Source organism: Echeneis naucrates, chromosome 7 (genome assembly GCF_900963305.1).
Source record: "Echeneis naucrates chromosome 7, fEcheNa1.1, whole genome shotgun sequence".
Taxonomy (NCBI): Eukaryota; Metazoa; Chordata; class Actinopteri; order Carangiformes; family Echeneidae; genus Echeneis; species Echeneis naucrates.
Genome location: NC_042517.1, coordinates 10,635,798 through 10,650,877, shown reverse-complemented (window position 1 = coordinate 10,650,877; position 15,080 = coordinate 10,635,798). Strand labels below are relative to the sequence as shown.

The 15,080-nt window shown below is 38.9% G+C and overlaps 1 protein-coding gene across 2 annotated transcripts in view; it reads left to right on the top strand.

Annotated features, from left to right (window-relative positions):
• The first annotated feature begins 3,143 nt into the window (after nucleotides 1-3,143).
• cntn3a.1 (contactin 3a, tandem duplicate 1) overlaps nucleotides 3,144-15,080 on the top strand; it is a 57,828-nt gene continuing 45,891 nt past the window's right edge. For both annotated transcript variants that reach the window (XM_029506130.1, XM_029506129.1), the window contains exons 1-3: nucleotides 3,144-3,279; nucleotides 10,411-10,543; nucleotides 13,350-13,525. In XM_029506130.1, coding sequence (XP_029361990.1) covers nucleotides 3,225-3,279; nucleotides 10,411-10,543; nucleotides 13,350-13,525 — 364 coding nt within the window. In that variant the 5' untranslated portion in view covers nucleotides 3,144-3,224. The remainder of the gene's footprint in view (nucleotides 3,280-10,410; nucleotides 10,544-13,349; nucleotides 13,526-15,080) is intronic.

Here is a 15,080-nt window from a genome sequence, read left to right as displayed (position 1 = left end):
TAGTTTCTACTCTTCAACCAAAGGGACCTGGAGTACCCTTCTAATAATACATTTTTGAGTCCTGAAAAATTGATAATGGCGCAGAGATCGGATGTAGTGGAGAGGGTGGAATCATCTGCCATCACTGTCATCTTCTGCGACTGACTGAACTGAAATCTGTGGTTTATCAACTCCAGCTGGTGCTGTCAGAGGAGAGGAGGAACAGAGGTGTCACTTTGACAACACTGAAATTTGGAGGAGTGCTTTGTCTCCACAAATCTGAAACCTGCCTCAAAGCAGCTGCATTTTCTCAAACATAACAAAAGTGCTCATATTTGCAGCCAAAGTTTCTGCTGCTTTCTGCTGCAGTACATATCATTAATTCTATGTGATTAGTTGTTTGAGTACTACCGCAGTGAGGGATTGACCTTGAGTATTTCATTACCTGATCGGATTTCATGCGTGTAGTCTGGCTTCATTTGATGTCACTGACTATCAATCAGCAAAATCTAAACAGAGAAAAATAACAAAGCCTGAATTAGCAGATGGTTGGCCTTTTTACAACTGTCTATTTGTGTTTGATAAAAAATTGATGCAATGCGATATTCATGTCTTTTTTCAAGTCTAGGCATCATACGGGATGCTGGTTATTATGATCATATGACATTTGCTAAACACTACTGTCTGCCTTTTTTTTGGTGGGGGAGGGGGGTTGATGTAAAAGCATGACTTATTTTCTTTAGGTGAATTGTATTAATGTACTGTCTCAGTACTTAAGATGAGTTGTACTCATGGAAGAAATGCCAGTTTCGGAGCGAGAAATCTGAGACACCTTAGGGATAAGGCTGCGTGTAGCAACTCAATCACAAGGTCAGCAGTGGCTGAATTACTGGTCAGACTTAAAGAAAATACATAAATCTGTGTTATCTATTGCACAGTTCCTTTATCTTATCCTCCATGTCATCTGAATTTGTGAAATGGCTGAAGTTGTCACTGTCATGTTCCATTTATATGCAGTGATGATGAGACTGGGTCAGGAAATGTTTAGGTCATGACTGTCATTTCAGCCTTGGCCATACCCCGCTTTCCAACTGCCAGCATGAAAGAGGGTGGAACTTGATATGAAACATCTGAAAGGTTTTCTTATCCCTAGCTTTCATTTCATACAGCAAACATGAGAGATTTGGCTTGCAATCAAAGTGAGTCGATGGCCTTGTCACTAACCTTTAAGGTCATGAGGGTAATGATTTTGTACTGAAGAGGAAGTCAAATACTGCCGTGGACAGTCCCAACTCCCCAAGCTCCCCTCATCTTTGCTCTGATCTTCTTTGGATCAAAAGGCTGTCTTTTATCCCTCCCTAACCTGGTTGTCTGATGTCTCCTGTCTAAGTGCTTGCTAGTAATAGAGATCAAGAGACAGCGGTTCGAGGGCAGCTGATAGCTGCTTTTATGAATGGGTTATCTCCAGAGTTCACACGCCTTGGGTCATGTTGGCTTGTGCTGCTGTCGTGAAAAGATTAATTAATTTTATATGAACAGAGTCTCGATCACTTAGAAGGCTGCCAAAACGAATACCTCGAGAGTTGAAGACAGGCATTTGTCACAAGTGTATGAGTGTTAAATTGATATAAATAAAAGTTGATCATTTGTTTAATTTAGTCTACATATACAGAAGTTGTCGAAATATATGTAACGTGAAGTTACAATATATAGGTTTTGCTGATGAATTTCTGGCCTCCTTTTCAGTCTTTTAAAGACATTGTGTCGAGTAATTTATTCAGCACATCCCTCACAATTATTCCCTCAAAGGAGGAGCACTCCAAAAATATCCAGGAGCACAAGAGGGGATTTGAAGTCTTTCTGTTTTATTATTAAAAGCCAACATTTACTCATGACATTTGCATCCTAATAAGTGCAAGATAAGTTGGAACTAAAATGACACACTAAACCCAATCTCCATAATGAGATTTATAGGGGAAAAGTGTTGCCTTTAATGGTTTAGTACGTGCAGAAAGAAGAGAGGTGTAGGCGAATATGTCAGGACTGCATTTGATATATTCATATAAGCATCAGTATGCTCTGTCATGCCTTCCAGTGCTGCAAAGATAAGAGGCATACAGATAACTGAGAAACTATGAAACCGTAATCATTCAGTTGTCTCTGCTTTTTTTGGCCCTTTCTTCCTGATAGACTATACTGTATGTTATTAATTTTTCCTCTCATTTATTTCAGCATGCTAGTGGAGTGTAGTCAGAGGAAACTGCACCATCAGTCAGTTAAATGTACCAGGGGGAGTCAGTATGAGCAAAGACAATGGCTAATTTCCTTTCTTCATCCCTTTTCCACTCTGCGGACCAGTTTATAACAGTTATCTGGTGCTTTATCAGAAGGTGTCTGGCTATCAATATGTTGGGGCCATATTTGGACAAATAAATACATTGCTGTTTATCAGTGACGGGAGAAAACCTTTCATTATGATGTCACAACTTTTTTTGAGACCTCATTTGAGTCTAAGCAGGGATAAATTACAGTTTAGTCCTTGAGAAAATCAATTGTGTGAGTCTCCCATGGGGATGGAAAATGGTTTTGCACTGCGTACAGTCAGCTCTCTATGTCAGAAATATATAATCCCTCCAGCTCAAACGAATTCGAGGAGCCAGGACAGTGCTTTACAACTTGCCAGGGATGTGTTTGACAACCAGCTTGCTTTTTGTTTAGTCTCAGCAGGTTTGAGTACAAGCAAGCAATCCCTTTACGTTTTTTTCTTGCAGACAAAATCCCTATTATGCAATGTTAAGAACACTGAAGTGAACTGCATAGTACAAGTGTGCGCCAGTGCTTTGAAAATTATTTGTCCAACCAAAGCACTCACAGAGTTTGCACACGATGGAGCAGCGTCTTGATTAATAAACCCGGGCTGCCACAGTAACAGCAATTCAAAATAGAGCAGCTATTAAATGTCATGTAAACTTGAAAAGGATTTGCAGAAATTAACTGTTATTAGCTTAGATTTTCTTGGTTTACAGGACATTATTCATAATTATCATGGTCTTGTGTTTTATGCTGTTGAAATCATTTCCCAGCCAACATGGACTGGTTGAGTGCTGGATGCGAACTTCTAATGGATTTACCCCTCCTTTTCTTTTCATTTGTCAGACAAATGGTGAAAGTGCTGCAAAGGACAAAGCCGGGATTCTACACACCTGTGATTGGATGTGAGCTTGTGTTGACCTGAGACCACTGAAATGGAGTTGCTATGGAAAGTTATACTACTGCTGTCATTGGTGGACTGTCTGACAGGTAAGACTCCTAAAGTACCTTTTCGCCAAATTTATAAATGTTGTGAAAGATTCATATTATTTAGTTTTTATAGGCAGTTAAAGGTTGTTTTTCCAGGCAGTGAACCTTGGCAGAAAAGGAAAAGTCCGGTCTCTGTCTCTGAAAGACAAGCCCCATCTGCCTATGGAATGTGCAGTCATTCAGTTTAAAGAGCACCCCAGTAGTTACTTTCCAATAGAGATTGCACTGGTTGTCGGACAGAAATCTTGTCATTGATCTTGCCTTTGAGAGACCTAAATGTCCTCTCTTATAAAATGTTCAGGGTCAAACGTTTTCTTCAGAAAGTAAATCTGGAGCTGAGGACAAGATGTATCAGGGTTTTGTTTCATGAGCACAGCATCTTGAGGAATAAGTAATCTTTCATTTTGCTTTGCTCTATATCAAAAGCCCCTCCTTGCTGCTGGGAGCTAAAATAATTAGTGTGTGTGTGCGTGCTTATGAATGTCACTGTATGTATTTGTGTGTGTGTGCACGTCTCTTTTCAAAAGCACATCATCACATCTGCACCTAAATTTGTTTACATGGCAATTAGCACCACTTATCACTAAATCCAATACACATCAGTGGATGTCTAATGAGGCTTTCCTCAAGGAACTGTGACTCACTATGGGATTAGGATCTACACCACAAGTCTGGATCACATATTATGTCCTACTTAGGCATTCTGTTAAATATACAGAGGAGTGAATGTCTTTTCCATTTGAGGGAATCCTGCCATAAGCCATTGGATGTCAGATAAACAGCTTTAAAGAGACTATTCAAGTTGGTGGTCTGAACTTGATCCCAGCTACAAACTTTACTCTTTCAATGATGAGGTGCAGAGTCATCCGTTCAAGGCAAATTAGTGCTCAGTAACAAAGGAGCAGAGGGCCAATTGTTTCTAAGAAGCATTGTGTTGCAGAGCCCTTGCCTCACTCTTGAGGCTCCCGCTCACATTTGGTAACAGAAAGTAACTGAGCATTAATATTCAGTATGGGCTCGCATTACATATGCTCTGCTTGCAAGACAAGTATGGCACAATATAATCATAGACCTGTGAGCACGCAGCCTCTTTGCCTTCTGAGAAAGACATGATGAACATTCTAATATGCGGCCCCAATACTGGATTGAAACAGCCCAGTATGAGGTTGTTCAATAGGTGGTGGTAGGTAGGTTATTTCTTCAGACTTGGAAGTTTGTTTGTTTTTTGTAAACAGTAGGCATTGGCTGTGTGGGAGAGCAATGGGGCCAAGGCGAAGGGATTCCCACAGTGAGTTCATCCGGAGTTAACCAGCCTCACCCCAGGGGGTCTGAATGGCCTCAGGCAGGGGTGTGTCCTGTACAGTATATGTGTTTGTGTGAATGAGAGCGAGTGAGCAAGGAAGCAAGAAAAGAACTGTTGAGTAAAAGCTGGATGTGGTTTGTCCCACATGGATACAGCTAACCTTTACACTACAAGCCACGTCCTGCACAGCATCAAGATGCATTACCAAGACAGGTCCAGTTATTCAAGTAAGAGGAAACTGATTATCTATTAAGTTTGAAATATATAATATTCAAAATGCTGACACATATCAAAGGGTATAGCAATCTACTTTGTCTAGTTATGAGGGAAAAATAAGCAACGGAAGGAAAATAAAGACCCAGCTGTGAATGCTGCTGTTTCCTCCTACTACAGAATCTCTTGCCAAATCATATACATATACATAATATTTCATGCACTAACTAGTAATATCCTACAATTTCACTACAAACTGAAAAATAATAATAAGAGGCCGCAGCCCAATCAGAGAAATGTTTGTAGTTGGCATTTGAAGGCTGCAATTTAGGACCACTGGAAACAGAAATATGAACATACCCAGGAAAAGTGTAGAGGCTCCAACCAGTAATCAAATGCTTTGTATTCTTACAATAATTCAGAATCAAAACCAGAAAAACCTATTGCAAGATCAGTGGGTCTGTACAGTTTTATAGAAGTCATGCAATTTTGGCGCACAGCGTTTATTTTTAATTAGATGAAACATCAACAGAATCTCCAGGACATTCTGAAAGTGGAGTGATATGATTAAATGTCTCATGTTCAGAAATCACTAATTTCAGAACAAAGCATTTAACATTGAGTTTTCATTCAGCCACTGATGTGCTGTGGCACAGCAGTCCAACAGTTCTATTAAATAACAGGAGGCTTTGCTGTGGTTGTGCTACCATAGACCTGTAAAAGATAAAAGGATATATCCAGTTAAAAAAAATAATAAAATAAAATAAAAGGACTGATAAGGGCATTATTGGTTGCTGTAATTGTTGTTCCTGTGCATGCTGGTCATCATGGGATCAGCTCCTGGTGCTATTTCAGTGTTCCACTGATCAAGGACAAAATCCTCTAAGTAGTATGAGGCTTTTGCCGTTGGGCAAATCAGACTTTCTATAATTGCAGTGCAATCATAGTTTTTGCTGCACAATTACTCAGAATATGATCAAAATCACAATATAACCAAGTGCACGATCCAAAAAAAAAGAAAGCAAAAAAAAAAAAAAACATGATCTATTTTTAAGTTGTTGTTTTTTTATTTTTTCCAGTTCAAATTATATGCAAAAATGCATTTCCTCTTAAACTGAAACACTACATTAGACCATTGGCTCCCCAAAAAACCAACTCCCGTTTATTCAAAGGTGTAAATGAAGGGCTGCTTTTGGCCAGCTTAATAATCTTCAAAAAGTACTTTTACTTTGCTCTGTATCCCTGTGTGCATCCCAGGGATCAGTGGAGTTTCAAATATTGACTGAATTCATCGATTCATCAGAAACATGGCAAAGCATTTTAGGAATCCTTAAAGAAGGATTTTATTGCATTTTTGAAGCTCAGTATATGTGGAGATGTGGAATATACCCCAGTGACGCTTCCTCTCATAGCAGGTGGTATATTAATTTCATCCAGCAATGAGAAAAGCATTCAATCTAAATGTATTTATGGTGTAGGGTTAGTTTTAGACCTACAATAATTAATTTGCGTTGTTTTATTATGAATACATTGGTCATCAATCAAACAGCAATGTGTTTTGACAGGATACATCAAGCAGCCTGCTTTTTATTATATGTGTCAGTGTCTGATGATTAAGTTATATATTTGGTATTATGTTAATCGGCTGATTTTGCCTGCATTGCCGTACATAGTAGGAAAAATATGGCCATAATTTCCAGCACTAGTCAGCACTAATCTCTAACATACACAGATTAGTTTAACACCACAGTGTAAACATGTCCCAGTTGTTTGTCTTTCAATTTATTTACATATTGCAAACATTATAGGTTTAAGTCACATTATGTAAGAAATGTTTATTTACAACATAAAATTAAAGCCACCAATCTCCAAAATAAAAAAGAAAAAATCTGTAAATTTACTACAGTTTCATAACATGATCAATGTTTCCATTAGAGTGTACCACAGCAGCTCATAAGTGACAAATAACCTTCTAGCCAATCTTGAGGAGGAATAGGAAGGGATATTGCTGCAATTATATGACAAATGGCCTTCACAAAAGCAGTATGTTCCTGGGTTTATGTAGACATTCAATAGATGAAGCAACAACAAAAAAATTGCTTTAATTTGCCTTTCCCTCACATGGCATAATCAATTTCTGTGTTTCCCCCAGTGAACATGGCATTGGATACTGTTGATACAAGGGGATTGGATTTCTGTTGCACTAGCTTTGATTAAGCAGAGAATAGTGTGACATTGTTGGTTATTGGTTGGGAATGTGTTGGCCACATTCCTCTCCTTACAGACGATGCCACCGAACTGGTAATTAGTTTAATTAAGGGACAGTCTGCTGTACAGTGCAGTGCAGCATACAGCGTATAGTCATAGCACTAAAATATTGCACATGTATGACTCTCTTGGTATATTGTGCTCAAATAATGTGAACATGACGAAGTCCACTCACACTTTTTCTGTTGTTTCAGAATTTTAATAGGTGGAGGGTGAAATTCAAAATTTCTTTATTATGCACAGTTTGTTTTTCAAGGACCAGAAGCAATAAGTGCAACTGACATTTCAAACTATTGGCTAAGACGAGATTTGAATCGATATGTTGGTTGAAACACCTCACACCTTCCTGCTGGTCCAGAGTAACATTTGCTGCCCCTGAATGAGAGACCTTAAAGGTATACCTTATCAGTCTGAACAGAGGGAAAAGATGCTTTACAAAGCAAGATTGGCTTTTTTTATTTGATGCATAAAACCCTGAGCTGAAACGAATGGATTTGGGACCTCACAAACGACCAGTACCTCCCCCATAGCCGACTCCCCATGTGCCTGTTTATTCATGCTGAGGTAAGCTGGAGGAATTCATTTGCTGTCAGCTAGTATTGAATTTGAGATTAGTTTTTATTTCAGCCTCCAAAACAGCTCCCTCTGCCTTCCACTTGTGCCTCGATGCTGAGTCTTGTGTTGTCTGAGGAGCCTTTGAAAATGGCTGCACATATCACCATCTAGCAGCAGGTGACAGATATGAATGGAGGCAGCCTATTTTTTTTTAAGATCCTTTCATAATGACCTCCATCTCTGCCCTGCAGCATTGTGCAGCCAACTTCCTGTTGGGATTCTGGATCAGTGCCCCTCTGTGATGGAGCACTTTTTCATCATTCTGCTCTGTGTGCTCAGGGTTGCACCTGCAGTCAGGTTTCAACACTTTGGTTTTAACTTGGTTTCTTCACTCTGATCTTAAAACATTAAACATCTTAAAACAAACATAATTTGTTATTATGAGTTGCTGGTGTATAGCTCTTAAACTTTCTTTACTTACCAGATGTATTTTCCGTATGCACCCACTGGTCAAGCCTGTCAGAATGCCACCAAAATGAGATCTTCCTGGGAAAAATATTAAATCCCTCACTGTCTGCGGAGCTCAGTCTGAGGGGACCTGTTGTGGGCTGGTTCTGTGTAGCAGCTCAGTGTTTGATTGCCAGAAAGCAAACCCAAAAAATATTCCACGTTTCCAACCACATCTTACATTCATTGCTGTCTGAGCAACGAAAGAGTTTCAGAGAGTTTGCATCAGTTTGAACTGAACCCCCCAGGCACAGCCCCCGGAGCTCCATCTATTTCATTATTCTGGCACTTACTCACAATTATAACAGCTGCCATGGTGCTGCCAAAGATCGGGTCACCTTAGCACTGCCATAATCCAGAGTACGGGCTGCAACCAAATATCTATGTTGATTAATTTACCATTAATTGAATATTGAGTTACTTTTGTGTACGTCGGTCCACTTAGAGATTGATTTGTGCAATACACACCAAAGCTCTGCAAAAAATGTACTGACATTCAAGATTCAGTGTGTTCGGGGTGTTTGCTTCCAGTTACAGAATTGGGTCATGCAAGATTTTCCAGAACAGGGTGCATATAAGTAAAAGTGTCTCATATATACAATGCAACATGTCAATAAATGTTAAAGCCTTAACCACATTGTCTGGAATAGTTTTTGTTGCGCCATCATCATTCTTTGTGGTCAGCTATGGCATACATTATGAATGAATTACGTTCCACAGTTATTATAGATGAATGAATGTAAAGGCGTGTTTGTGTGGGTAATCATCTAATGCTTTGTTACTTGTTGAAAGACTTCAGAAACTGCTTTGAATCAAAGTGTTTATGTAGACTTTCAGAGCTGCTGTTAAATAGCATTTTTCAAAAATTACACAATGTGAATTTTTTTTACTTAACTTAAATCACTTATCAATTTAATATAGAGATGGATTCATCTCATAATTTACTGCAGTTTGTTTGTGTACAACAAGTTTGAGGATTCGTGTCTGAATATGTGCCGTACAGGAAGCGTCTTCTGGTAATTAATCATCTCTCAGTGCAGCTGTGAAGGACATGCTTCATCTAACCAAGATTATAATTAGGAAGCCTTTTATTCTTTGTAACTTTCCTTGTGGAAAGGACCAATCAGTGTACAAGGTCCCTTGTCAAACATTTTCGCCCTCTGAGTGTTACCTTGGAGTCTTGAGGATAAACCTGTCTTCCCTGGGCGTTGGAGACTTAAAGGCTGTTTCTCCTCCAAGTTATTTAGCCTGCCTATGGGATATTCCCAATTCTGTGTCAATACCAATATGCAAATAAATTCTGACAAGTCTGAAAAAATTCTCCTTCCATCACAAAAAAAAAAAGAAAAAGTTTATTCTATTGAAGTGCTGACTACCCCATGGGTCACTATGGGTTTTCCCTACATGACGCACTGCTGTCTGTGTCTTTGTTCTTACAAAGACAATGAATCAACAATGCTGTCATGTCACCCTGGAAAGCTAACGTTATATACAAATATATGTTCTTTGCCGCATATATTGCACTATCACTTTTTTTCTTGCAGAACACCACATGATGAATAATAACTCAGTGACCATGCTGCATATATGCACTGTGAACTACACTGTTAAAGTATAATTCAAAGTGATCTTCAAGCAGTGGTGATTTGTTGTATCATGGCAAGATTGCATTATAAGTAATAATGGGTAGTTTGGGGGAAATTTGGAATAAAAGCAATTTTTGTTCCACTTCCTCTGAACAAAAACCAAACTGTGTTGGAAGAGCACAACACATAAAACACAAAACAACCCCTCTCTCAAGTATTTTGAAAATTGCTTAGAAAATTGTAGCCTTTTTTCTTTGTCTATTTCTCCAGGGGACCATTTTGATGGTTCAAATGAGGGCTGATATAAAATGAGGCTGTATTACTCACAGAATTTGTTTTTCACATTTCTTATGAGATGACATCCCTCGGTACGGTGGTGATTGGCTTGAAGGGTATATATGAAATTGTGCTAAAGCACGGTGGCCTCTGACAAGTCTGGGCATTCAGATGTTTGCGTTAAAGTTTTATGAAGGTTACCAGCTGATTATGCAGTACCTTGGGGATCTATCAAGGCTTTTTTTTTTTTTTTATTATTATTACTTATATAAGAAAGGCAGGTCCATTTCAAACGTAGATATACAGTGAGTCAGCCTGAACCTCTTGTGCGGCACTTACTGCTTGCTTCGTAGAAATGTTGAAAATTTTTTCATGGTTGCCTGGACATCAACGGTGATGTGCTTTTGTTGGTTCCCTACACAGGAAGTGGAGTCCTGCTGAGGCCCATGTTCACCAAACAACCTGGCAGTGTGGTGTTTCCCCTTCAGGCTGGTGAGAATCAGAGAGAGGTGGTGTTTAGCTGTGAGGCGCAGGGACACCCGCCACCCATCTACAGGTAATACTTGCAGGCATACCTTTCATGCATGCTGTTCAGTCTTTGTTATGCATTACCTTCTCCAATTCCCCAGAGATTTCAAGGGCAGCATTTGCACTAATAACCAAGTGGGAGTGGATTTATTGCCTTGGGGAAATGTTTTTTTCAGCCTTATGGCTCATTGTTACTTGCTGCCTGCAGTGTTTAGCTTTACTGTCAGTCATACTTAATTTGAGAACGATGAATTCATTGTCCTTAGTTGCTGGTCTATTGTATTGTTAGATGAGCACGAATCTGCAGCAGAATTAACTTTGGGAGCTTCCTGTCATCTGTGTCAGAGACGTTGAAAAGATGAAAAAAATAAAATAAAAAAAATGCGCACCCACACTTGGCTGCTAGTAGGACAGAAATTGAGTGAAAAACCTTGAGTGGCTTATGTGTTACATACCAGAAATAATATGATGGAAATATATGTTGTTCTGTATTTCTCCCTCAGGCCTTCTATAGTTAATTTTTTATTTACAGAACCACTTCCAAAGACCCATCTGATTTGGAAGTAATCTTTACATGATAGAAAACTTGATGGACTGAGGTGCAGAAAAACAGTGGCTGTTCATGTTCAGCACATGAGCTGTGTGGTAGAGTGGTCCCCCAGGGGCTGTGTAAGAATCAAATGCTGCTGCTAAAATGATGACAAGTGAAAACTGATGACAAACAATGATTTGCTTTAAAGTACATCAAATTCAGTACATACACTGTTAATTCACAATCCATCAAATCGGGCATCATAGCTGTTGTACTTCTGTCAATGTAATTAAGCACAAATTGCAAAGCCAAGCATTTATTGTGTAATAGGTTGAAACGATCTCATAACATCAGCATATATAGCTGTTAATGTAGCTTAAAGATCCTTGGTGTTATGCACAATGGGCACAAATTGAAATTAATGTTTAAGATCTTATCACTTGGATCAACTTGAATACTTATCAAGCAATCAGTCACTAATTCACTGTCTACATAGTCCTACTGTTTCAAATGAAAACCTATTCATGAGTTCAAATATGCACATTTTTTTGCCCTTTTAAGTTGAGTTCTGAGTGTGCACAGATCCATATCAAATCAAATTTTGCTCTAATTAGCTCCTTAATTACAGCAAGTGCCACCAACTGAGTCAGTTTATATACCACATTAAGAAGTGATTTTCAGATTGATCACAAGCTGTTGCGATATAATTCTTTTATCATGTTTAATGAAAACACCAATATTTAGATGGATATATTGTCGTGGTGCAAGTTCAATCAGCACCCATCACAGGTTGTCACATACTTGACTGTTTCCTTTTGTAACAGGTCAATTGTGCCAGAGTTGGAAATGAGTTTTGAAAGGGTTTTCAGTCCTTGTGAGGTTCAGTAGAAGGACACCATATGCTGAGTGGCTCTTCACTGCTGTGAATGTTGGCAGCTCTGTTTCAGGGTCACCAAGGGCAAATTAATTTGCCCAAGTCTACCCAACGATTGCTGCCACATTGCTCTCCCACTCCTAGTTGTCACCCTGGCTCCTTGATTTGTCTCATCTGGAGCTTTTGGGCCAGTTCCAGCTGCAAGAATGAATCACTAAATCAATCTAATCAGCCAATCTGCCATTGAGCACCACTCCACTGCATTTTTCCGCCCATCTCCTTCCCTTTTTCCATCCCTGCCTACTGCTGCTTTTCTCTAAACATTTCCCATGCAAAGAGGAAGAAAGGTGAAGGATAATTATTAAGCTTCCTTTTTGTCAGAGAAGTGTGAAAATCTAATTAACACCAAGAGCTAACTTTCTGCCTAATTGTAGTTAGCGTTTTTTTTTTTTTTCATTTTCTTTTTTTTTTTGGTACTGAAAAGCTATTTCTTGAAGGTCTCCTTTCACTTTTCTTGTTTTCCTGTGTTTATAAGTGCTTCTCTCTCCTCATTTTCTTCTTTTTTCACTGTAATATGGTTCGAGAGTGCAAATGTTATTTGCTCTCTGCAGAGTGTAATGCAGACATTTTCAAGAACCTACTTAATTGATTCAATATATCTGAATACATTTGGAAATGTTTATACTGAACAAAATGGATGAGTTTAACAGTTTTTATATGATCTTAAACTATTTAGTGTTCACACGCAATCAAACCCAAACTCTTTTGGTCTTAACTAATTTTTTTTGGGTGTTACTGGTCACATGCTAAATTTGGTTGAGCTGACATCATCAACACAGCATGTTTTCTTGGAACATGAACTTTAATTATGCAGAGAGAACAACGATAAGCCTACCCAAGCCCAGCCACACAGACATCTTGTACAGTTACAAGCTGATTACTGGCAACTGCTTTCTTCTCTCTCTCTCTCTCTCTCTCTCTCTCTCTCTCACATACACACACATGCACTTGCTGGTCTATGGTGAGCTTTAATCAAAAAGCTACATTATCCATTGCATTGTCTGTATGTATTTTAAGCAGTGCTTGTTCTCTGTCCTCCCATGTGAAAGTTGCTATGATTGAAGTGATTCTCGATGAAAAGGCGATCCACATGGGGTTTAATTGATGGACAAACTGAAAAGGAAGGAAAAGCAATTGTCAGAGGAATCTACAGTTTTCAGGTGTTTGAATTAAATAAAGGTCTGTTGTGAATTGTCTGTTGCTGATTGATTCTCATGTCGGTTGTCATCCGTCATCTCTGTTGATGCCGACTTTACCATGAATAAAGTCTGGTAAGCCATAGTTTAGGCCACTTAGCAGCTTTGTCATCTGAGTGTTTTGTGCCATCTTTCTCTATTGAGGACCTTTTGTTGTTACTTGCATTCACAGGTGGAAGCTAAATGACTCTTTCATCCTGCCTAGACCAGGATCACGTTATGCTCTCATGGGAGGAAACTTGCACATCAGCCATCTGAATAAGGAGGAAGATGTTGGCGTCTATCAGTGCCTGGCATCAAATTCTTTTGGCACCATCGTCAGCAGAGAAGCCAGTCTGCACATTGCATGTAAGTGCATGCTATGTTTATTGTAGAATTTGCTTCAAGTTATTTTTAAGACATAATTTTCCCTGTTTCCCATGGCAACTACATATACAACCTCTTTAGTATTCATTGTGGAGTACCACTAAGTCCTGTACTAGGTCCATTCAGTCTTTACACGCTCCCTCTTGGTTCCATCAGACAGAACACAATATCTGTTATCACTCCTGTACCGATAGCACTCGGATGTATGTCTCTCTTTCCCCAGAAAATCTCAGTCCTGTACGTGACCTTGTAAGATGTGTGCACAAAATCAGCCAGTGGATGTCCAACAACTTTTTTCTGATAGTGGGCCCCCAAAACATTGGTGTTATTAGTTTTTTTTGTTTTTTTTTTTAGTTGTGTTTTTTTAACCTTCTTAAAAATTTAGGTATTTTTTATATACCAATCTGATTAAAAAAAAACAATGCACGCATTTATCTCCAGTAGATTAGACTATTGTAAATCTGTCTATGCTCGTCTTCCTAAAAAAATAAACTTCAATTAATCCAAAATGCTCTTGCAAGAGTACTGACCCAAAACAAAATAAAATAAAATGTTACACCATTCCATAAAAATCTCTATTGGCTCCCAGTTGACTTCTTTGCAATCCAGTTCAGTATTTTATTCATAACCATCAGAAATTGTGGTTCACTGAAACTATGATTTTTAGGATGCTCTGTAACTTGTTTTTCTTTATGACCTGATTCTTCAACAAAAACATCATATTTTATTTTCAACAACTCAAAAATGAAGTAAGATTCAGCAAAACTTGAAGAATAAAAGCCAAACACATCGATGTATTTGGTTTTGGTGATATTCACTGAAGTTAGCATGTAAAACATTTATTCCCAGCCCATAGTCTAAGTACCTCAAGAGGAAATGAGCCACTGTATAATCCAGTCTGCCCTCAATCCAGCATGACACAAATCTGCAGATGTCTTCCATCAGTGACATTCTTCCACCTCTTCAATCTCTAGCTTCTCTTCCTCACCTGTGATCTTTGACCTATAGTAGCTTCTCCTCTACGCCCACTACATCTTCCCTGTGTCTCTGCCTAGGTCTGGCTACCAAACAATGAAATTGGCTTTTCAGTTACATAATCAGATTTCTAGGTAAACCTCTGTGGAAAACAATAATCCGAAATCTATGCAGATTTGTCAACATGTAAACAACTGCTCAAGGCTGAGGTTAGATTTATTCATACTAATATTATCTCATTGCACTGGTTGAAACTTTGACAGTCCGCCATGCCAGTCTGGCAGATGGACACTTTTTTTTTTTTTTTTTTGCCTTGTTCCCTTTAAGGTAATGAATTAGAAATTAATTAACCATCAAAATCATCATATTATGATATCTTGGGAGCTGCTTGCCCTTAAAATCTGGTCTTAAGAGGTGGAAGGTCCACTTAAAATGTTCTGGTGGTTCTAAATTCCTCACATCACCATGATGAAGATTCTGTGATTGTGTGGTGGGCCTTGACACCCCCCCCCCCCCCCCCCCCCAACTTGATGCTTTACAGCCTTCATCCATCACATTTTAT